Raw genomic sequence first — 22,929 nt, 5'->3', positions numbered from 1 at the left:
GCATGGCCCTAGCCCGGTAGCGCTTGTGATTGGCAGTTGGTTCCCACCTTGAAACAGCTGTTGCTAAATGAATGGAAAACCTGCAGGCCTCTCTGAGGTGCAGGCTTCGTGCCAGGGACGGAAGTAAATGTGGCTTTTTGAGTTGATGTTAATTGCATAAGCAGCTTCCTATGAGCCTTGGACTGAGTGCCACTGAAGAGTTCAAGGAAGCATGCACAGTTCTACCCTTCTCCACTTTATCTTACTAGGAAGTTGTTTGGGTCTCCCACTTGCCTAAAGGTCCCCAACGTGGCACCCATGAACACCACGGCACCCCTCATACCTTTACTGGTACCCACCAACTGTTTTTAGAAAGTGAGCAGGACCAAGTAGGGCTTTTGCCCACATGGGCTTCTGACACGCCACTGGAGATCTGACTGGCTGTGCCGATTAAAAGGCGCCCTGTTCTACAAAGCTTCTCCATGAAACGTACAAGAGTTACTATCAAAGTCGGGTATAACCTTGCACCCTGACCTCCTGTGGCTGGCTCCGCCTCCCATGACAGTCATTTTGTGGTTGGCTCCGCCTTCTGTGGCAGCCGTTTTGTGGTTGGCTCTATGTCCTTATGCAACCATGCTGTGCTTGCACCCACTACCCTGTATCAAGATTCCAAAGGGTCCCGCAAGCTCAAAGAGGTTGGGGACCCTTGGCAAGCAATTTACTATTATGAAAGAATGGAGGGGAGAAGAACCAGGTGCAGTGCAACTCCCTGAACTCCCTGAAGGAAGGAACAGAAGACTATTATAGTACAATCTCCATACAGGGTTACGCTAGTCTAAGCCAACAGCAATCGATGGGCTTAAACTGGAGTTAGACTGCCAAAGGCTGGAAAGGTGAGGGCGGAGAGTGCCCTCAAGTCATAGCTGACTTACGGCAACCCCAGGTGAGGTTTTCATGGCAAGAGACTATCAGAGGTGGTTTTTCTATTGCCTGCCTCTGCAGCCATGGCCTTTGTTGGAGGTCTCCCATTCAATTACTAACCAAGGCTGACCCTGCTTAGCTTCCGAGATCTGACGAGATCGGGCTCACCTGGGCTCTCCAGGTTAGGGAGGGCTAGAAAGGTATTCAAACAAACAAGTACCTGGATTTTGACTGATGATATTTGAAAAATTAGCCTACCTGCAGCCTATCAACATGAACCTTCACTCCTCCAACAACTCCTTTCTTAAAAGCAGCCAGCATGTCTAGTATGGGATTGAATCTGCTTCCCCTGTGGATTTGAAATCAAAAGAGATTTGGATTTGCACACTTCACTGCATAAAGAATGTGCGCTTTTGCATCTGAATGTCCTTACCTTATATTGTCCTCCCGGATAAGCACGAGGAATAAGGGACGGCCGTGCATTTTCCAGTACTGCTTAATGAACTGCAAAGCATTCTATACAAAAGTTAAAAACGAAGACAAAAAGAAAATGAAAATGAAGGGTATGGCCTATAGGCAACATTCTTCTGAGCCCTAATAAACTTGCAAAATAGGCTAGGCTGTTGTTGTTTTTCAAATAACTCAAGGAAGGGGGTTGGGGTTGGCTCTTTGTGGAGGTTCTCAGGGATGACCCTGACATGGAAAATGCAACCTGAGGCCACCAGGTCAAGTCATTTGCGCAAGCCCCAGAAAACATATGGAAACTCTGCTGCAACAAGCACTTGGTTTACTGCTCCACCTCTAAGAGCCAGCAAATGCAGGGTGCACAATCAGGGGAATATTGGACTGGAAAGCTGTATTTTGCCTGCTTCTCTTCCATTACAGTGACCAGAGAAGGCCAGATCTAATGGGTCTGTAACTGCCTTTATTTCTATCAGTTACGTCTCCTCCGATTCATGAATACTGAGCTCTGTAGCTCACTTATGCAACCACTTGTTTGCTGACTGAACTGGTTGTTCAGTCAGTTCAACATCCTCCGTTCCAGTATACCTCTCCACATTTTTCAATGATCTCTCCCTTATTGCACTTTCAGAGCTAAAGCCATTCATCCTAAATTTAACGTCCATAAAGCATGTACTGGGTGCCTATGAAATCGAGTTTTTCTGTGACTCGGGTTGACATTTAAACAACCAGCTGCATCTCCTTTATTGAGAATTATCCTCTCCCTTCATCACTTATCCTCTGCAACTGTATTACTTAGGACCATCTGAAACACTACTGATTTCCTACCATGCACACTGCGTGCAGCTTGATTGGTATGACTGCAAATGAGAAATTCCACTGTGTTGCTAAACTCTGCAGTGACTTGTGTAGCCAGAACCTCTGCACGTTGACTCCGAAGCAAGTCTTCTATGTTTAACAGGCTTGCAACCGAGCAAGTATGCACAGTATCGTAGCCTTAGACCAAAAGCACTAGGAACAGAAGGTGTCCTTATTTACTGGATACAGAGGCAAACAATCTTTTTGCCTATGAGGATCTAATGTGCAGGCATAGATTCCATCTTTTACTAAGCAAGCATGTACCTTAATGTCATCAATCAGCATCATAACATCTTGGGACATGTAGAAATCACTCAAGTCAAAGATTATCGGGTAGCAAACAACAGTCTTGCCCAAGATCCGATAAATCTACGGATAAGGAAACGTAAATCAATTTATTTCCCTGATAATCAAACCTGCTCTTACACAAGAGGAAAACCCTCACTGTATTTTACAATTAAATCCAGATTTATTTATTCACTTAGATCATTTGTACCCTACTTTTTCCCCAACAGGGACCTAAAGCGGCTTACAATGTTCTCCCTTGAGAAGTTTTATCTTCACAATAACCTTGTGAGATAGGTTAGGCTGAGAGTGTATGACTGGCCCAAGGTCACCCAGCAAGCTGCCTTGGAAGAGTAGGGACTTGGACTCCTGGATCCTAGCTGGGCACTAACCACTATACCATGCTGGTCATGAACAAGCCAGTCATGAATAAATATGATTTTAATTAATCATATACTCACAACAATCATCCTGTGGCTCTTTAAAGACATTTACTATGGCGTGAATTTTCAGAGACGAAAAAACTAGTTTCGTCGTATGCATGAAAGCCGCTGAGATATGGTCCCACTGCAATAACTTCTCAATCCTTGTGAACGAAGCATTTGACAAGTTTTAAGAATAAAAAGTAAACTCAAACGCATTTAAATTGCTTTCCATGTTTACAGAATAATACAGTTCTCCTCCCAACATTTACACTAACTATAAAGCATACAGATCAGTGACTCCTTGCAACAACCTTTGAGGATCCCAGGCAGCCAATTGGCCGGTCAGGTCTTCCCGAGAGGCCCAGTTTTTCATTGATCCCCAGGTGGAAGTAAGCCTGTAAGACAGGGTGGTACATAAATTCTAATGAAGGGAAGTTCTTGTTCAAATCAATCAACAAACAACAGGCGGAAGTGACTGAGGAGCCAGAATGAGTGAAGCCTGGATTTCAGGTATCACAGTGACGAGAGACTCCTTTGGGCCAAATGAGGATATTTATGGCCTTTGAGAAAAGAGATGACAAGCGAATGTGAACAGGGGGAAGGAAATGAGCTGGAACACCTTAAATATATATATATATATCACCAGCTCGTACTTTTTGCACATGCAAGATAGCCTCATTGAACACATTAACTCTTAGGGCGCCAGCCAAGACAATCCATCTGCTGCTTTTTGAGCCAAATAGACTGCAGGGAGCTTGGTCAATGGTTCAGCAACAGAGCGACCTTTTCAGAAAGTAAAGGTCATTTCACTGCGGGAAAACCTAGGAAAAGAACATTCCCCCTTCCCGCTGGAAACTTGCGGGGCTGCTTAGAAAAGGGGGAGAGTGAATGCAAAGCCAAAGAGGATATTTTTGAGGATAGTTTCAACGCCCACTTGTAGAAGAAGCAGCAAACCCCAATAACATCAGCAACAAAATAATCTAGGAAGCCAGCCAACAAAGAAAATAAATGTTGCCCCTTTTGTCTTGCAAAAAAGTAATCGTCCACTTTACTGAACTGCCCCTATGCTTTATAACTGGAGGTAGTATTAATAAATAGACAGGGCTCGATTAACTAAAGCATTGGATTCTGAACAAGGAAGATGTCAGCAACAGCAAGACTGCTCTGTTGAGAGAGAATAAAATTTAAAAGCTTTCTTTACAGTCACGGACATTAATAAATTTTTGCAACATGAGGTCAGGGCACAACACCCAAACAACCAAGCAGCCACTAAGCTTTTTGTTGCCAAAGACAGGAGCTCCGTCAGAGATAAGCACGTCTTCACTTAGGTCAGCTCTATTTCCCCAAAACGGTTAAAAAAAATGTCTATCACATCAACAGCTTTCTCTGCAGATGGATATGGAATTTCAATCAGTCTGTTATGCAGTTTTATTTCTGGACATATTACAACTCTTTGTATTCTACAGTTAATAATAATAATAACAACAACAGCAGCAGCAGCAGCAGCAGCAGCACACTTATTTACTGCTCTTCTAGACAGATTAGTGTCCCACTCAGAATGATGGACAAAGTCACTGTTGTTATTATTATCCCCACAATACAGCTGGGGCTGAGAAAAGAGGCTTACTCGAGGCTACCTGCAGAGCTCACGGCAGTCCTTGCATTCAAACCACCAGACTGCTGATTCGCAGTCCAACCACTTAACCACTATGCTACAGCAGCTTTCAATTCATTTTGGTGCCTCTATGTTGTATCTGCAAACCAGGAATTCACTTTCTTCTCATTGCCTCGCTCTGTAGGAAAGGGAGTGGGTATATATGGAACTCCCCTGGTAAAGCTTCCACCATTCACTTCAATGGAGGAAGCTTCCCTTTGGAATGAATGGGACAGCCTATAAGAAATCCCAAAATGGAAGCATGAATGGGACTCAACATCAGGACAGATGTGCTAATTTTGAATGTACGTTCCGTTCAAAGTGGGTGTGTTCTAGTCTGCTGCTTTCAACTAACCTCCAACCACCAAAGTAATCTTCAGTTGTTGGGTGATTTGGCAACTGAACCCTTTTTTTTTAACAACAGGCAAATTCTACAGCACTAGGAGCACTTCTGGTTCTAAGCAGAACACTGAAAACATATTTGAAGCTGCTTCTACACAATAAGCTGTAGAACGGATTGCATCTCGTGAAGTCATCTCCACTGTATCTCAAGGCGCATTCTCCACCTTCAATTACATGCGGCAAAATATGTTGTCATTATTGACCAACGTATATGTATTTTAGAGAGTTCTATGGATTAACTAAGAAGGCAAAAGCTGGACAAATCCATCACGGCACAGGAAGCAGAAGCTGAATTACCTAAGGTTTATCTGAAACCTGAAATCATGTATGAAATATATGATACTGTTATCCGCTCTGAGCTCGCTCGCAGGCAGAGCGGGCTACAAATTTAATAAAATAATAAAAAATAAATAACGAAAGGAAGATTGGTTTATCGGAAGGAAAGCACGTGGCTATTGTTTTTATTTTATTCAATTTATATTCTGCTCTCCCCGCAAGCGGGCCAGAAGAACAGCAGGCGGATCTTACCTTTACGAGCTCCTGCTGTGCCCATATCTGGATGGGTTCGACCTGCTGGGGCGTCTGCGTTTGGATTCCATACGTGTTCAAGAAAACCTGTAGGCTGGTTTGCAAGATGAAATGTTACGGTGGTTTAAACGCAGCAAATCCAGAACCTGCGTTTACAACGGGGCCCGGGCAGCGACTGCTTGTGAAATTAAAGAAGGCGGCTCAGGCCACAAGCCTTTGGGGCGAACTACTGAGAAGAACAGAGAAAGGGGCAAGAAGACCACAAAGGGGGTGTTTTTGCAATACGCATTTCTCCCCAGAATTTCTTGGAAGACTCCTGAAGACTTTCAGGGTCCAGCTGGGGGTCACGGGCAGCTGTATCCGAACTTGGGCCTGGAGGAAGAGTTCTCACAGTTCTAGATTTATGGAATTGAGCTAGAGATGCAGCAAGGACAGGAGCCCGGATGTGACCCTGAAGTGTGGCATGGAGAAAGTGCTCTTCTAGTGACAAGAGAGAACCAAGCCTCAGGACCTCGCCTGGGTTCCACGGGTGGGGGGGAAAGCCTTGCATGCCACGCAAAGTGGCCTTCACGCCGTTGTTCAGCAAGTGTAAACCAACAAACAAGGCTAACCCGCTACAGTAACACTGTGAAAGAGTGGGAAACCCCACCTGGGAAATAACAAGATCTTTCCAATTTTGCAATATCTCTTCAATTCATACTATAAATTTGTAGTAAAGTGACCAGTGCTCAAATACAAGGAACCACGTTTCATCAGTTTCATACAAGCAGGGGTCATTTCCTAGAAAAAGAACTGCAGGAACTCATTAGCGTAGCTCATTAGCATATCTCATTAGCATATGCCACACCCCCTGACATCACCGGAAGTGCGTCAGAAGGCACCATCCACCCCTCAGGCCCCTTTCCCCCAAAATCTCCAGGTATTTCCTTAAAGCAGAATGAACTCAAAGCAGCTTACCCTCCTCTGGAGAGCCAACCCTGCTTGCATGCATGCACGCACGCACTCACTTTCTCTCACAAGTCACAAATGAAAATAAAGCAGCAGAGCAGAATGAATTCTAAGCAGCTTACGTTCCTTTGGAGCCCAGCCCCACTCAGCTTGCACTCACTCACTCATTTTTTCTCTCTCTCTCGAGTCACAAATGAAAATAAAGCAGCAGAGCCTGCTGCTAAAGATGAAGACAGCCAGGAGGAAAAGGAATCACGTAGGCAGGGCCAAAACCCACGTGACCTCTTTTCAGATCTACCGGAACACCGTTATGGTGCGTTCCACCTCCAAATTAGCCCTGCATACAAGTGAAATATCATCAATTTCATACAACATATACAAAAGATATATACAGTAGTGAAAATGAGAACAGTCCCCCTAGGGTTTCCAAAGGAACCAGGGTAGTTGCTCTGGGACCACACAGAAAGTGAGGATAAATCAGTTCCTGTAAGTTCTTGAAGTTCATGTAACTTTTCTATTCTTTGTTAATTTCTCTCAGTGATTCTTAAGTTGACTCGGTGGGCAGATGGAGCAATGCAACGTCCAAACTGTGGCCGGCTATCAGGAACGCAGCTTTCATCCCGCGGACTTCCTCAGGGGCAAATCGTTGGTCCACCGTATCGTATGTCATTCATTAATGAGACCCGGAGAATGATGCCGATGCAATCTATCTATCACTTTCTGTGTGGTCCCAGAGCAACTACCCTGGCTCCTTTGGAAACCCAAGGGGGAGTGTTCTCATTATCACTACTGTATATATCTATAAGTTGTATGAAACTGATGAGATTTCACTTGTATGAATTGTATGAAACTGATGAAATGTGTTTCCTTGTATTTGAGCACTGGTCACTTTAGTACAAGTTTATAGTATGAATTGAAGCGATATTGCAATTGGAAATATCTTGTTATTTCCCGGGTGGGGTTTCCCACTTTTCACAGTTGTTCAGCAAATGGGCTGGAGGATGCCCTGGCATTTATTTCATACTGCCAGCCAATCAAGCAGATTTTTCTTTCTGGAACGCTACACACTACTCTGGGTTTTGAAGCCTACACATTCACCATCAAGAGGTTAGTTCCAAGCTTCAAGCCCTGAAGTTCCCACCTCAAAGATAAGACTTCCCAAAACATTCACGGTTTGAGTCCAGTAGCATCTTGAAGACCAACAAGATTTTCAGGATATAAGCTATCTGACAAAAGGATATTAGTATCTGATGAAGCGAGAGTTGACTCTTGAATGTTTATACCCTAGAGATCTTGTTGATCTTCAAGGTGCTACTGGACCCGAATCTTCCTCTTCTAATGCAGACCAACACGGCTACCCAGTACCTGAAACCCAAAACATTCAGATTTGAGTGCAGAGGGCTTATTGCTAATGCAAAGAGCTTACCGTTGGCTTTCAGCAATCAATGCGACATGGATCACCAAGTCATTTTCTAGAGGACCCTAAAACGTAAAAGAGGTGTGTTTTTTAAAAAAAAGAATTTGAGGAATTTGCTGCTTGTTTGTTAGATGCAACAAGAAAGAAGGGCAAAGTTAACCATGCTTAAACCATTCATTAACATGACTGACGTCGTCTGGCTGCATTGCTGCTTCCCCTCGCACTTTATTGCCTACTAATCAATTTGACGGTGCAGACAGGGAAATGGAGCACCAGAGAAGTTAAACACATAAATCTCAATGCCACCTGAGGAGCTGTATTGTCAATACACTTTTGAATGATGCGATACTGGGAAGTTAAGGGCAGGGTCCTTTACTTTTTTACTACTTGGCAGCAAAGGGAGGCAAAGGGATCGCTAACGTTTGATTTATTAGAACAGGTTTTGCACTGCAAAAAAACCCAAAAAACCCTGCTGTTATTGATGGCTGTTCAGCCTTTGGCATACTGCAATATTATTTTGGTCCGTAATACACATTCGACAATGCAAACAGCCTCCCAGAGGTGGCCTCTCCCAGTCATGTCAACAGCCAGAATTGATCCCCACATGTGCACAGATGAGCTCCCTCTATGAATGAGGGTGCTTATGGGCCCAGAAGAGCTGTATGCGCAGCAGAGAGCACCCAGTGCTGTGAGTTGGGGAACGCAAGTACTGACAAGTGCAAGAGGCTGGGAGGTGGTTGTTCGCCCATGCTCACCTTGAATCTCACACATACCACATACACACACGTTCACTGCAAAGGTCAAGCTGGTAGCCTGTTTATTGGGTTGTTCTCAGGTTTATAGTGGTAGGCTCTCCCCTGTGTTCCCAGCTGGATTCCGCCGGGGAAGAACTGCCTTCATTCCTTCCCCTGGGCACTTAAGCATGATACCTCATGGTCCTACCCATCTCAGTTCAACTCTAAGCTCTTTCTGGCTACCACCTACCCAGGAGTTTATTCCTTCCGTCGGGTGGAGCCCTTCCCTGCCTTGCCAACCTAGATCTTAGTGGGATGCCATCTCCTTCTATGGCTAGCCAGCCCTGCCCAATATGGCTACTGCCTGGTCCAACTTGGCCCACTGGCATCCTCCTATGGTTCTCCTATGGCCCAGGTTCCAGGGCGACTAACGCCTCCACTTTCCCCGGGGTGTAAGCACCTAAGGGAGACCCGCCCTGGCTCCAGGGGACTTAACTGCAACATTATAATGGCTTAGAAAGTCAAACTGTACACAAGGGCATTGCACCGACACTATCCAATGCTGTATCCAACTGCAGGGTGTTGCTGATTTAGGCAAAAACTGGATTCTACAGCCAGCAACCACCAGGGCAACTGCTCCTTTTACAGCAGATGTCCCTGAGCTTGTAAAAGAAGAATACTCTGCAAGACAAGAGAACAGTGTTTGCAACCCATCTTGTTATGCACGCTTAAGGATCATCCATCAGTAGAAAATCAGGTGCTTGTCACTGTGGGCTGGATTGTAACAAGTCTTTTGCACCATTATCATAAATCTGTGGTGCTTTTAAAAGAATGAGGCTTCCCTAATGAAGCTCAAACACTCGGCTAAGCGACGAAAAAGTTCCTCGTGGCCCCTCCTCTTCAGGCCACGTTTTCTCTGCGCCTCGATTTAAGTCGGCAAGTGGAAAACTGAGTCACTTCAACATAAGAGTCACCATCCTCAAGATGGGGCCTGGAGATCTCCCAGAATTATAACAGATCTCCAGAAGACAGAGATTGGCTCCTCTTGAAAAAAATGGCTGCTTCGGAGGGTAGAGTATGCCTGGCCAAGCAACCTCCCCTCCACAAACCCTGCCCCCCCCTGGCTCTATCCCCAAATCTACAGGAATTTTCCAAGCCACATTTGGCAACCCTACTCCGACAGCACACAAGCACTGGCTCTCAAGGCATGTTGTATGGTCTGCTAGGCCCCTGGCACGGCTGGCGATTTAGTTCTGGACAGACGCTGCTGCACATCGCCGGAACAAATTACAACAGCCCAAGTTTTCCTCAGTGAAAAACAAAACTGCCTTTTGAACATCTTCCTGCCACTGAGTTGCTGGAGATACGGGATTCCTTGCCAGGAAAGGAGGGATCCGCCAAGGCCTCGGGTCTCGGTGAATGACTACCTCAAACTAAGGACGAGCTGCGGCGCGGAGATGGGAATACAAGAAGAGAACGCAGAAGCCGGCGTCTACCTGCGCTGCGGGTGATTAAATTCCAGTCAGGCAGCTCCTGTGTTTGACTGTGCCAAGTTCGTGCCTCTCAGACAAAACACCAGAGAGTGCAGTCAGAGAAAAAAAAAATTACAGAAGCTGGTGGGCTTCAGTAGGGGCTGATTCCTGCTGTTATTAATAAGGTTCAGTTTTGATCTACCTGGTATGACACCAGGATTGCTGGTTTTCAAAGAGTCATTTGAAAACAGACGACAATAGGACTTCGGGCATCCCTTGGCACCAGACAAATCTCCTTGAAAAACAACAGCCCAAAACCCAGACAAAAACTGATTGCAGGAGGGAGAAACACAGGAGGACAAAATCTGGAATCGTCGCAAATATGCTTTGCTAAACTTTTTAGGTAGCATTTCTTTCCTATATTTTCACATGTTATTTAAGAAAATGAGGGTGAAGAGAATCATAATTCAAGCTGAAAGACCGGGGGGGAAAGACCCTTCACAGAAGGGAAGAAAAAAAGGGGGGGGAGATCCCTTCCATTCATATCTGCAGTTATGAGAGCTTCATCTAATATTTGGCTGCCCCTCCGCAATGAAGATAAAAAGATAAGGCACACAGAAGTTAATAGACAAATACTGCCTATTATAAGGCTAAAAACTGGGCTAGGATTTTGCCCTGAAACAAATAGCTGCTTCTTTTATTTCCCATTTAAATCTTTTTGCTGGTGAGCAAGATTTCACAGCTTACTGCACTTGATGAAGTGCTTTATCAACAAGGGGCTGTAATCTTTTTTCTAGGTGACTTGATGCTTCAGTCATTTTTATTTTAGAGTGCCTGCTCGAAAAGAAGTCAGCCAGAAGGCGGAAAGAAGGGCTGGGGGAGGATATTGCAGGCACCTCAAGCTCGGTCCATGAAATTTGGATGCCGCTTTTGTTTGCTCTGAAGCAGGTAAACGAAAGCTCTTCAGGGAAAAAAACACCCGCCCCCAACCTAGATTGACATCCTATAAAGAAAATAAGGCAAGTTAATGACTTATTATTTTAAAAACTGGATTGGGTGCATTTCAGCACAGCATAGCCTGATTTTGTCAGATCTTGGAAGCAAAGCAGGGTGAGTACTTGGATTGGTGACCACCAAGGAAGACTCTGCAGAGGAAGGCAAGGGCAAACCACCTCTGCTTCTCACTTTTCTTGAAAGCCCTTTGCTTGAGTCGCCGTAAGTCAAGACATCTCTCTCTCTCTCTCTCTCTCTCTCTCTCTCTCTCACACACACACACACACACACACACACACACACACAAAGCTAGTGGGTGCAGAACTGCTCGAAACTGTGTTTGCGGCAATAAGGAAAGAGACCTCACACACGCAGAGGAAAACATACTGCAGCTTTACTGAGATTAGCCTAATATCAGCTGTTAAGCGGTAGAGAAGCCAAAGGAAGGCAAGACGCAGGAGAATAGGAGAGATTGATTCAGGTCATGCTTAGCTGCTGTCACCATGCTATGTGGGCATGGAGAAGACCCTGAAGAGATAAAGCCCCACCCCAAGGCCTCTTTGGGAGACCTCCCCCCTTTAAAGCTGTGGTCTCCAATCTTACCAGACCCTGGAGCCACCTCTAAGGGCGGCATTAAAGGTGCAGAGCTGCAACTACATGGCCGAAAGTCACATGACATCAGAGTCAGGTGACAGGAAGTGGTGGGTCCGCAGCTGTGATCTCACCAGTGGACGCTCTGGTGAGATCCTGGAGGCCTGACGGGCTGAATGGAGGAATGGTGTGGCTGGAAGGAGAACATTTTGGTGGGATGTGGCTCTGCCTGTGTTAAAGAGAAACTGCTCCACTCAGCATGTAGGCAACGAACGGCAGGAGGCATATGGCTTTGCTTTCTACAGACACACCCAATTCCTTCAAAGGGCAGCCAAAAATGGTGATTCTGTAGGAACTTGCGGCCTGGCAACTTAGGGTTCTGTGACCCACCTGAGGGACCCAACCCATGGGATAAATGTGCTGTTTGGAGAATCAAACCTAACTCTTCCTGTTTATCTTTTCAAAGTCAGGGACACTGCCTACACCAGAAATACCCGATTAGCAATTAACATCTCACAAATACGTTTGGGATTTCTACGGGGGAACGTAAAAACGCTCATGGTGCTACAGTGGAGTAATAACAAATATTTCTTCCGGGCTGATCAGCTGGAATCCAGCTGAGTACCACGGTAATGTTTACACTGACTCAGAATTATGTTAGTTATCGGTCAGTAACATACCCAATATTTTCATCCCCTTTAAAAAAAGAAAGCCCAGGGTCCAGAAAACAGAGTAATAGGAAAGCAACAGCCACCGACACTAGCATTAGTGATTTTAGGTAGTTGCGCTACCTGCCTCTGTTCTCATTCTTTCTTGGCACTACACAGCAGGATCCTATTTTAGTGATTTTACTGGAAAGTCGCAAACAAAGATGTGAATTAAAAAAACGATATAAGACAGAGTTAAGAAAGAAAAAGCCTACAATTTTGGTATGTGTGCACAATGAGTATTGGATTGCCATTCTTTTGTTCTGGAGTGTTTTCCAGAAGTGTTTGTGAGAGCTTTCACACATACAAAACACCTGTCACATTGTTGCAACAACTTCTGTAGGCTTTAGAGATTTCGCCTCGGCTGTAATAATGGCTAATGCATTTCTTCTCGATAATACTGCATTTACAGGCAATCTTTTTATAAATCACTTAGCTAGACTGTATTTTTTTTATGTACATCATAATGCAAACACACACAAACACATCTTAAGCAAACATACACACACAAATTTTAAGCAGAAAGATCTGTACTCCCAGCTAAAGACTCTTATAATGCAGTTTGTCAAGGGGATTGTTCTTGACACGGAAATGGAATTCTTTTTGGGTGGGGAAGGATTCATCTGATTCTAAGTTCAGTTTCCTGTAGGAATATAAATGGTGTTCATTAGAACTCACTTGTAATTCCTGACAGTTTTACCACCGCTACATGTTTTTCAGTACTTTACAATAACTTGAACAGAGATTCAAGCTTCTAAAACATGACTCAGTGTAAGCCAACATGTACACACATTTTAAAACCATCTAAAGCACACAAAAATATTAAAATGGGTTGGAACAATACTCTATTGAACACATTAAGCTGCCTTATATGGAATGACACCACTGATCCATCAAGGTAGTATTGCCTACTGAGACTGGCAGCAGCCCTCCAGGGGTTCAGGCAGAGGCCAGAACATGTAGTGCTCACGGTCTGTACGCTGATCGATGTTACATATCCCAATATACTACTTCAGCTGCTGTATCATCTCTCATGGAATCCTAGGCATTGTACTTTGCTGAAAACTCAGTTCAAAATCCAAGCCCCCCTGCCTTTCAAGGAACTAACATTCCCATTGCATTTTTTAATTTTAATTTTTGATTGTATTTAAAAAGAAAAATAGTGGACAGTAATACAGTACCAATAAGAATAACAACCCATGCATAAATTAACATAGTTAAGAATAATAAACAATAAAAGAGTGATAAACAGTGCAGAGAGTAATATAAACAAAATAAACATCAGTTACATGAAAATAAAAACTAAAACAAGGCATAGCGCATGACTGCAGACTGCACTGTTCAAAAATGAAAAGAATCAGGGGGTAAACTTGCAATTCTTTGGGTGTGCAGCCCCAAAAGTCTGATTCACAACTGATTCTAAAGTGCACTTGCTATCCTGAACCCACCCGCTTTGTCCCAAAACACACACTGATGCATACACACATTTATGTCATCAGAGAACACATCATCAAAATCAATGGCTGAAGTTCTTTCATGTGTAGTCAGGTGCAGGAGTTCCACATCGCTTAAGCACAACTGCATGCCAATGCATTTTAAATAAGCATGTCTAGAGAAAATAAGCATATTTGACATGATCAATGCACGTCTGAAACCGATCCCAGCTGTTGCACCCCCTGAAACCTTTTCTAGAGAGCTGACAGAAGGGCTTTGGCTTGGATCCAATGCTGCACAAGCTGCATCACATAAATTGACTTTGCAGGGTTCCATTTGCGTCTGATCTTGTACGATACCTAGTGCATACTTCCCTGTATCTTATAAATGCCAATCAGAAGCCAGAAGACACTAGCCAATCAGGTTTAATGTGCCCAATCTAGGGGGAGTGAAAAGAGTTCCGGCTATGAATTTCAGAAGCAACCAGTGTAAGCTTGTGAGAGGGCATCTTTAATTTCAGGATTAAATGTTCGTGGGAATAAATTCTAATCAAGTAGCTTCGTTCGGGTTTTTATTATTTTATTTATTTTTATTTATTTGTGTTATTTATATTCCATCTTTCTCACTGAGACTCAAGGCGGATTACATAGTGTGAGATTAGGACAATTAGCGGCAAGGACAAGGGCAGGCATCTCCATACAGTGTCAAGAACATTTCCATAAACAATATCATGGGGTAAAATAATATATGTTTACAAAGATATAGTATTAGCAAGGATCCAGTATGGGGTTGAGGAATTGCTGAAACAGAACTTAATCAATTCTAGGACTTACATTGAACAACATAAAGCACAGGTAGGATATAAGAGTACATATTTAAAGCAAAAGATAATATGTAAGGCAACATAATGGTGAAATCTGTGGTTTCTAACTCTTTAGCGAAACATCTGGGATCTCTTTCCTACAACACCACCCTCCTAGCTGAGAAAAAAGGCCTTTTTGAATAATTCGGTTTTGCCTTGTGTTAAGCTACTTAAGGTTTGTAAGCTGTCTAGAAGGTTTGAAGAGGCAGAGTATAAATGACTTTCATCAATAAACCATCTTATTGAGGATCTGCAGGACCTGAATCCAGTGGCCCCTTAGGGACCATTGAGATTTTCAAGGTCAGAATTAGAGCTTCCTTCTAAGGTGCCACTGGACTCAAATCCTGCTGTTTGACTGCAGAATAAACCAACACAGCTAGCTAACAGAAACTACTGAGGGATGTGACAAATCCTAACATAGAGCATCTATCATTTCCCTAACTAGCCCAAGGACTCTTTTGCAACATCAGGTATCAGAACAGAGACTGCAACTTAACACCCAAGTTACAAAGCAAGGTTAAACATAAATGTACTATAGCAGATGCCTGATGGAACTGATGTGGAGGCAAAGAAATGAACTTTTTTATATCTTATTTATTGGAATTGCAATTCGGCATGGTTTACTACTGAAAAGAAATAAAAGTATTTTATGATACTATACGGAACAAACAAATCAGCATATGTTTCCTGCATTTTCTATATTCTAATTTTATATCACAACAGACTCCCGATGGATATAGCGCACAATGGATTTAAGCACTCATGTCTCAGTTAATGCTATGAATACCCAAAAGGTAGCCCAAATTCTGGAAGAAGGAAAGCAAGATTCTACCCTCAATCAATTTCAGAGAAACAGACCTGCGTAGGACTATTTTACATAAATGTATTCTGCTTCTATAAACCATGGAACAAGGGGCATGCAGAAGGCTAGTCTTTGCCCCCCACCCTTCACTGCAGGCAGAAGTCCTTGCTCAGCCTCCGTTCCAATGATTTCACCAGTCGAGGCACAATCATTTTCAACTTTCCTATGCCACCTTGCTGGCAAAAAACTTGCTTTTAAAAAAATAAGGAAGAGTTCAGATTCTTAAGATTCCTGACCTCTATGGCCAAAACCAATTTCCATGTATGCATACAGCTGTCATGGAAACACAGTTCAACACTCCTGACAAAGCAACTCACATGTGACCTGGCTTGATCCAACATTTACTGTCCCTTCCTGTCCGAGACATGTGATAAAACTCCGCCAAGCCAGTGTGGTATATCCCAACTAACATCTCCTCTACCAGCGCTATCAAGTTCTTCTGATCGCTTCCGCAACTAAAGACCAATTATTTCCACTAGAGATGGGCACGAACCGAAATACGAACCAAAATGAAGCACGAACCAGGTCGGTTTTTGTCAGATCCCATTTCTGACGAACCGCCATGAATTTTAGGCCGGTTCATTTTTTGGTTCGTCACTGCTGACAGCCTGGTGCCAATCAATCAGTTTCCTAGGCAACAGGGAATGAACTTCCTGCAGACCTTCTGCTGACCCAGAAGTGAACTTCTGCTGGCCTGGAAGTGATGATTTTCTGACCTGGATGTGATGTTTTCATGAACCAAATGAACCGGTTTGTGAACCAGGGGCATGGTTCAGGTTTTTTCCGGTTTGTGCCCATCTCTAATTTCCACTATTTCCCTGTCCTCAAAGATCACTGGCCTATGAAGTGGGGCGGGGTCTATCGTGATTGAACATAGCTGCTTATAGAAGCAGCAGACACCTATGACTACAGTTTAAGGACATCTGACCAACCACCAGTGGGAGGTAATCCAACTGTGCCTTATAACAGAGAGCCTCTCAAAAGTAGTGTGTCCTCAGATGTTTTGTTGAAGACTTGCTGAAGGCACATGAATTACTATAGACGCTTGTTTGTACCAAGTGGCTCTCTCCTAGGGTCCTGGGAATCTGAGCCACACTATCACAAGCTCATAAAAAAGAGAGCCCCGTGGCTGAAGCCACTTTAATAGCAGGGAACCACTGCATAACTGCAACGAAATACGTGGACACCAGTATGTGAAGGCACACTCATACGGCTGTGATGCTGCATGGATGACACATGCCCAAATGCTTTGGCGAAGCTAACTGTTCACACAGAAAGAAGATGCCTGTTCTACCACCACTGCTTAGATCTGGGGGAAAACCTAAAAGCTACTTGTTCAGAGCGGCAACTGGGTACGATGGAAATCTGCTTCATTGTTAAGTCTGCCCAGTTCTGTGGGTTTTATGGATCGAATTCATGAAAACTCTGGTACGAAGGATTGGGAATGTGGTAGACACTCTCACGTTCCCATGTCGAATGCTGCAATTCCCACCCTCCCTTCCAGTTGAGTTTGCACGAGCTGTACTCTGCCTGCCAGTTTAAATGTAAATTACAAGTCAACTGGGTTTGGCAGTCCTGACAAAGAGGAAGGGAATCTCATCTCATGCAAGGGGAAGAGGAAAAAGAGTAGCGCAGAAGCCCAAGACTCAAGCATGAATGGTCAAACCATGTGTGAACCAAGCCTACTGTTTTCAAGACAGAGGCAATATACAGCAACTGCAAACAACACTATTATTTAACCCATGGGCAGCATGCAACCATGTTACACGCACATCAGTGCTTTCCTGCCTCTAGTCCTTGGTGCTTGAATTCTAGCCACTGGTGAATAACTTATGTTTTGATAAATCTGGTTCCAAGGTAACTATACATAAAAGGTGCCACTTCCTAGCAAAGGACTTCTGTAATGGCAAACTGATATAACAAAGGCTGAGATGGATTAAGTTGGTTTATTACTCAGAGTAACTTCAATGAATTCCACTGATGAGTGGGATTGCTTCTTTCTTAAGTGCTAAATTTGAATGGATTGATTTTGCTTCCACAAGCCTGTATATTACTATATAAATTGAGGTGACTAAATGGATTTTTAAATTTGTTTTTGAACAAATTGAGACGGTTTAATTTGATACACTTTGTAGAAGAAAAGGTACAAAGCACTTTAAAAACTGCAGCAGTCTGTGGTTTCAAAACATGTAAGTAATGAAATGTGTTGAGTTTCTAGATTCCATTTTTTGGCCAGTTTGTTAACACTTTGAAGCAAACACGGACAGAAGCAACTGTATCTTTCAGCTATAAACTATGCATAAATTAGTTAAATTAAATAAAAGGATATCAGCAAACATTCAGATAAAGTATATCAGTAAATCCAAATCAGAAAATAAAACTTTGCGAAGGAGAGCCCGCGGGGACCAGCCTAGCAATGTTTACTCAGATGTAAGCTTCAATGTGTTGTTCAGTCAGGCTTACGCCCAAATAGGAGTATATAGGATTCCACCACCCGCAGCGCTACGATAAAAGAAAAACTGATTACTGTATTTTTGTCATATAAAAAACATAATTAGCTGTAAACATTAAATGAAAAACAAAATGTATGTTGTGCATCTCTTGAAGTGCCACTGCCTTAGCTTCCCTGTGTTGGAACACTGAAAAATATTAAAATATGAGACACAGAGAGAATTATGAGAACCCATAGACTACCAAAGAGAAACGCAAAGGGAGATTGGAAAGAGAGATTGCAGAATTGCAACTGATAACGAAGCTCAGGACAATGCATCCACCTGGACTGAATTGAGACCAAGGCTTCCTGTCTCATTACCAATGACCAATTACCACACCCACCACCCCTCTGCATACCCCACCCTATCCAATCACGCCTGCTATTGTTATTCACCAGCTTTTGTCATTTACCTGCTATTGTCATTCTGCATCTGAAACCATTCCACTCACCAAGATATAAGGACAGACGGACTCACATTCTAGCTGCATCTGAGGAAGTGAGCTATGACTCACGAAAGCTCATACCCTGCCACAAATTTTGTGAGTCTTATAGGTGCTACTTGACTCTTGCTCTTTTCTACTGCTACAGAGAGACTGACACGGCTACCCATCTTGATCTATCTCCACAGACTACCACAAAGTGATGATTTCACAGTGAGGGGTGATTGTTTGCATCCAGTGGGCAGTTGCCTTGCTGGGGGGGGGGATGGGGGGAGGAGAAGAGGCCTCAGCTTCACGGAAAGGTTTCCTGATGTCCTGGCTGCTACTGTAATCTGAATCAAAAAGTGGAACTAAAATGCAGAGGCATTCTGCATTGTTTTTTTCCAAAACTGCAAAGGCAACATAGGTCAGCTCAGAACTGTAAGCAGAAAGGGGTCCTGAAGTTCAAGAAAAGCAGACTATCGACTCATCCTTCAGTTTATTTTCTGAAATTATGGCCTCCTCTGTTCAGGAGGGCTTAACACAGTATAAAAGATTACGCAGCCAAGGAGTTGCGGCCAGCATCATTAACAGCCCACTCGAAACGGATGTCTGAGCGGCGCTTTGCTGAGTGATGGAATGAGCTCACTTAGTAGACCCCATGCAGCCTCACCATACTCGAGATGTTTTTCTGTGTTATTATGCGCGGATGTGTTTTTATATAACCAACTCATTAATAAAATGAATAATCTATTGGAAAGTTGTTCTGTCTACTGAGTCACGACTGAGCCGTTTCAGCTCGACCCAAGTTCTAGCTCTGATTGTCTCACTGCTTAAGCTGTTCCTTGACCTCATAACAGAATCTGATTAAGCTGTTGAAACTGGTTTAGTCAGCCTCCAGGGTATCCCAAATAAACTTTGCATCAGAGGGCCACGTTTCTTGTGTGGTTGGGCACTGTGGGTTTCTGTTTCCAGGTATCGCTGGTTTCATTCCATCCACGCCTATGTCCTGAAGCTCTGCTGTAAAAGTCGGCCTAGCATGTTGTATGAAGTTCCCTTAAACCAAGTCAGAAGCACCGAGACCAGAGAATCTATTCTGACAGCAAAAACATCAACGAGCAACTTAACGGCCAGGGGATGTGAAAGAGAACTTGAGGAGCCAAGGCTAGCCACAATAGCTGTTAGATGGACCAACGGTCTGATACAGAAGCAGGCAGCTTCACGTGTGTTAATTTCCCAATGTCAACGAACAGAAAGCCAGGTTAGTAAAAGGCACTCGTACCTGATTTGAGTATCTCATGCTAACGTTGCGTTGATCTTGGGGAGGTATGTAACGCTTCACCGGGTCGATATCTTTTGCGCTTACTAAACCGTCAACTGAAAAGAAAACCCACCACCATTTCATCATTTAATCTTTTTAAGCTAAAAGCATTTATCACCAGAACATAATTTATTGCTTTGCATGGGAAACAAACGGGTTAAAAGGAGGACGGATGGAAGCTCAACTGCAGGAACTGTGCTTTACAAATCAGAGCAGATCAGCACATGAATATACTTCGTGGAGGAAGTAACAGATTGCCTGGGTAGCCCTCTGAACTGATCGACGTGACTGTATATATTATTTATTTATTGATCTTTATTTCATTTCATTTATACTCTGCCTTTTTCCCCTCTGGGGACCCAAAGTGGCTTGCCTCACTCTCCTCTCTTCCGTTTTTTCCTCACAACAATCCTGTTAGGGAGGTTAGGATGGTCCGAGGTCACCCAGCAAGCTTCCAGGTCAGAGTGGGGATTCGAACCTGGGTCTTTAAGATTCTAGTCTGACACCATAAAACTTCCTTATAGCTATTGAGGAATTCAGTCTAGATGGATGATCCATTCCAAAGGAAACATTTTCAATAAATAGCTACAACAACAACTGCACTTTTACTCACATTAGTGTCCCGAAGTCAGTGTTATTATCCCCACAATACAGCTGGAGAGCTGTGGCTGAGGAGTGGCTTATCCAAGGCTCATGTCAGTAGTGGGATTCAAACCAGCGAGTGCTGATTCACAACCCAACCACTTAACAGCTATGCTACAGCAGCTCTCAATGTGTACCACTGGCAATAGCCACATGAGAACCCATCAGAACTGACCTACACTGAAACACAGACCCACGAGGTACTTTTTCACACTCTAGGAAACAACTTATTTCTAATAAGTTAATAAACTGGGAAATGTACAACTCTCCCAAGCTTGGTTTCTATTTCTTCCTACTTACCGAGGAGCTTTGCAATGATGTAAAGAGCTTGTCCCCACAGAAAGAGCTTTCCATCCCGCCCGTGGTTGCTAGGAAATCGTTTCTGACTGCCGGGATTTTTCTTTTCCAGTTCAACAAAGTCAGCTGGCACATAGAAATACTTAGGCACGACAGGACAGCCTGTGGAATTTCAGGAGACAAAGTTAAAACTATATATTACATTATTAAAACGAGAAAAAATGTAGACCCCGTGGGCCAGCAAGATGGAGGAAATGTTTTGTCGGTTGTCATTCCCAGTTCTCATTCCATGCCTCAGCCAGCCAACAATACAAACGGCTGTCTTGAACATGGGTGATGTTACACCTCATTCGTTGACTGAACAGATGCACTTTCTGTAAAAAAATATGCAGCATTTTTTGGCAGATAAAGAACTGCACTTTAGAGGTATCTGACGAAGAGAACTGTGATTCTCGAAAGCTTAGGCTACAATAAAGTTGGTTAGTCTTAAAGGTGCTACTGGACTCTTTTTGACTTTAGAGGTAATGATTGTCTTGTGTCACAGAACAGGAAAAAATGTGTTGAGTGAGGAGGATACTGGATGAGAACAACAGCCCTTGGTGAAGAAGCATAAAAACATTTAACTGATACCAGTTAAAACCATAAAACAGTCAAAGTTACACAGTTAAAAATACATATATATACATAGTCATAATGGCACAGCAACCAAATGACTGACCTTCACCCATCCCTAGAGCATCATACTGGTGCTAGTACTGCTAGTAATGAAATATGAATAGTACTATATAGCAGCCCCGAATAATAATAAACCAATAATACAGGTGCTAGCTATAGGAAGATAAGCAAACTTTTTTTATTACAGGGTAAATCTCCCATAATACTATATAGAATGGCCCCATGGATTTAAAATGTCAAAGATGAGCCAGCGTAAAACCCTGCAAAGAAAAACGTTCTTTTATTAATCTTCTGTAATTGTTCAAGAATGTCCAAAAATAAGATAAAGGTAGAGTTATCTGCCAATGCAATTCACTTTTCTTGATGTTCTGATTACTCATAATGAACGAAAGTGACACAAGGGGATGAGAAACTTGTTTACAAATTTATTAACAAATTGAAATGAGGGGCTGATGAGTCAAAGGGCATTTCAAAAGACCAGAAAGCTGATTCGCTCAGAACACTTCACTGGAAAAAAAGAAAGATAAAAGAAAAAGTTTGAAATGGAATCCATCTTTCTCAAATTAGTCCAGAGGATGAAGATCAAGAAATTCAGCTTGGGAAAACTTAAAAGGAGTCAAGTAGTACTACCCCAAATCTCTTTCCCAGATTACTATTTCAGGTTGCCAACTCTGAGCTAGGACATTCCTGGAGATTTCAGGGTGGAGCCTGTAGAAGATGGGGTTTGGGGAGGGGAGGGACCTCAGCAGGGTATAATGCCATAGAGTCCACGCTCCAAAGCAGTTATTTTCTTCAGGGGAACTGATAGACCATTTGTGATCCTGGGAACCTTTGAGGGACAGCCTTGGAGCATGGAGAAGACGAGTAAGTGCTTTTCTCTGGATTGCAAAGAAAACTGAACAAACATACCGAGTGCTTTCAAAACTAAACGAGAAAACTAGAACAGCTTCAGGTTGCCTTCTTGACTTGGAAAGATTATGGCAGAAATTACCAGGAAAAGATATGAGCAAAGGGAAAGGAAAGGGAAGCCACAGCGCACCAAACCAGAGGCCAGGCAAGCAATGCAATAGCTATTTAACTACCGACAGGGCCAATTTAATCTGCAGTTTCTTTAGCCAAGAGAGTTTTGTGATCTTCCTGTCCCGTATCTACAAATCTGTATACCTAAGTCACGAGATGATGCTCTTCTGTGCATTGATAAACAAGATGATTATTTCCATGGCCATCCAGCTCTAGAGTAAAAATGCGGCAAGGCTTTCAAAAACTTCCCCTCGTTTAAAATAAGATGCCATCAGATCAACAGGCATTGCTTCTCTAATGAGCTGTTACAAAGCCCCTCACATAATGACAGGAAAGTTTGGATGTAAAGAGCAAGACTGGGTGTAGAAGGACAGTGGTTCCAACGCAAAGCTAACATTTAACCTCTCAGGAGCTCCTTCCCCAGATAATGAACTCCCATTTTACGTTGAGCTGTATTTTACTGGAGAAATTAATTAAGTTTTATGTCCACATTTGGCCTAGAGCTCTGCTCTTCTAAGAACGTGAGT

The 22,929-nt window shown here is 43.3% G+C and overlaps 1 protein-coding gene across 4 annotated transcripts in view; it reads right to left on the bottom strand.

Moving 5' to 3' along the window:
* Nucleotides 1-22,929, bottom strand: part of PHKB (phosphorylase kinase regulatory subunit beta) — a 142,096-nt gene that overhangs the window by 37,804 nt on the left and 81,363 nt on the right. For all 4 annotated transcript variants that reach the window (XM_055000356.1, XM_055000355.1, XM_055000358.1 and 1 more), the window contains 8 exons: nucleotides 20,711-20,869; nucleotides 19,730-19,824; nucleotides 7,889-7,944; nucleotides 5,515-5,608; nucleotides 3,242-3,325; nucleotides 2,485-2,589; nucleotides 1,334-1,416; nucleotides 1,159-1,249 (listed from right to left, as the gene is read on the bottom strand). In XM_055000356.1, the coding sequence (XP_054856331.1) occupies nucleotides 1,159-1,249; nucleotides 1,334-1,416; nucleotides 2,485-2,589; nucleotides 3,242-3,325; nucleotides 5,515-5,608; nucleotides 7,889-7,944; nucleotides 19,730-19,824; nucleotides 20,711-20,869 (767 nt within the window). The remainder of the gene's footprint in view (nucleotides 1-1,158; nucleotides 1,250-1,333; nucleotides 1,417-2,484; nucleotides 2,590-3,241; nucleotides 3,326-5,514; nucleotides 5,609-7,888; nucleotides 7,945-19,729; nucleotides 19,825-20,710; nucleotides 20,870-22,929) is intronic.

This window comes from Eublepharis macularius, chromosome 16 (genome assembly GCF_028583425.1).
Source record: "Eublepharis macularius isolate TG4126 chromosome 16, MPM_Emac_v1.0, whole genome shotgun sequence".
NCBI lineage: Eukaryota > Metazoa > Chordata > Lepidosauria > Squamata > Eublepharidae > Eublepharis > Eublepharis macularius.
This window is presented reverse-complemented; position numbering and strand designations above follow the sequence as displayed.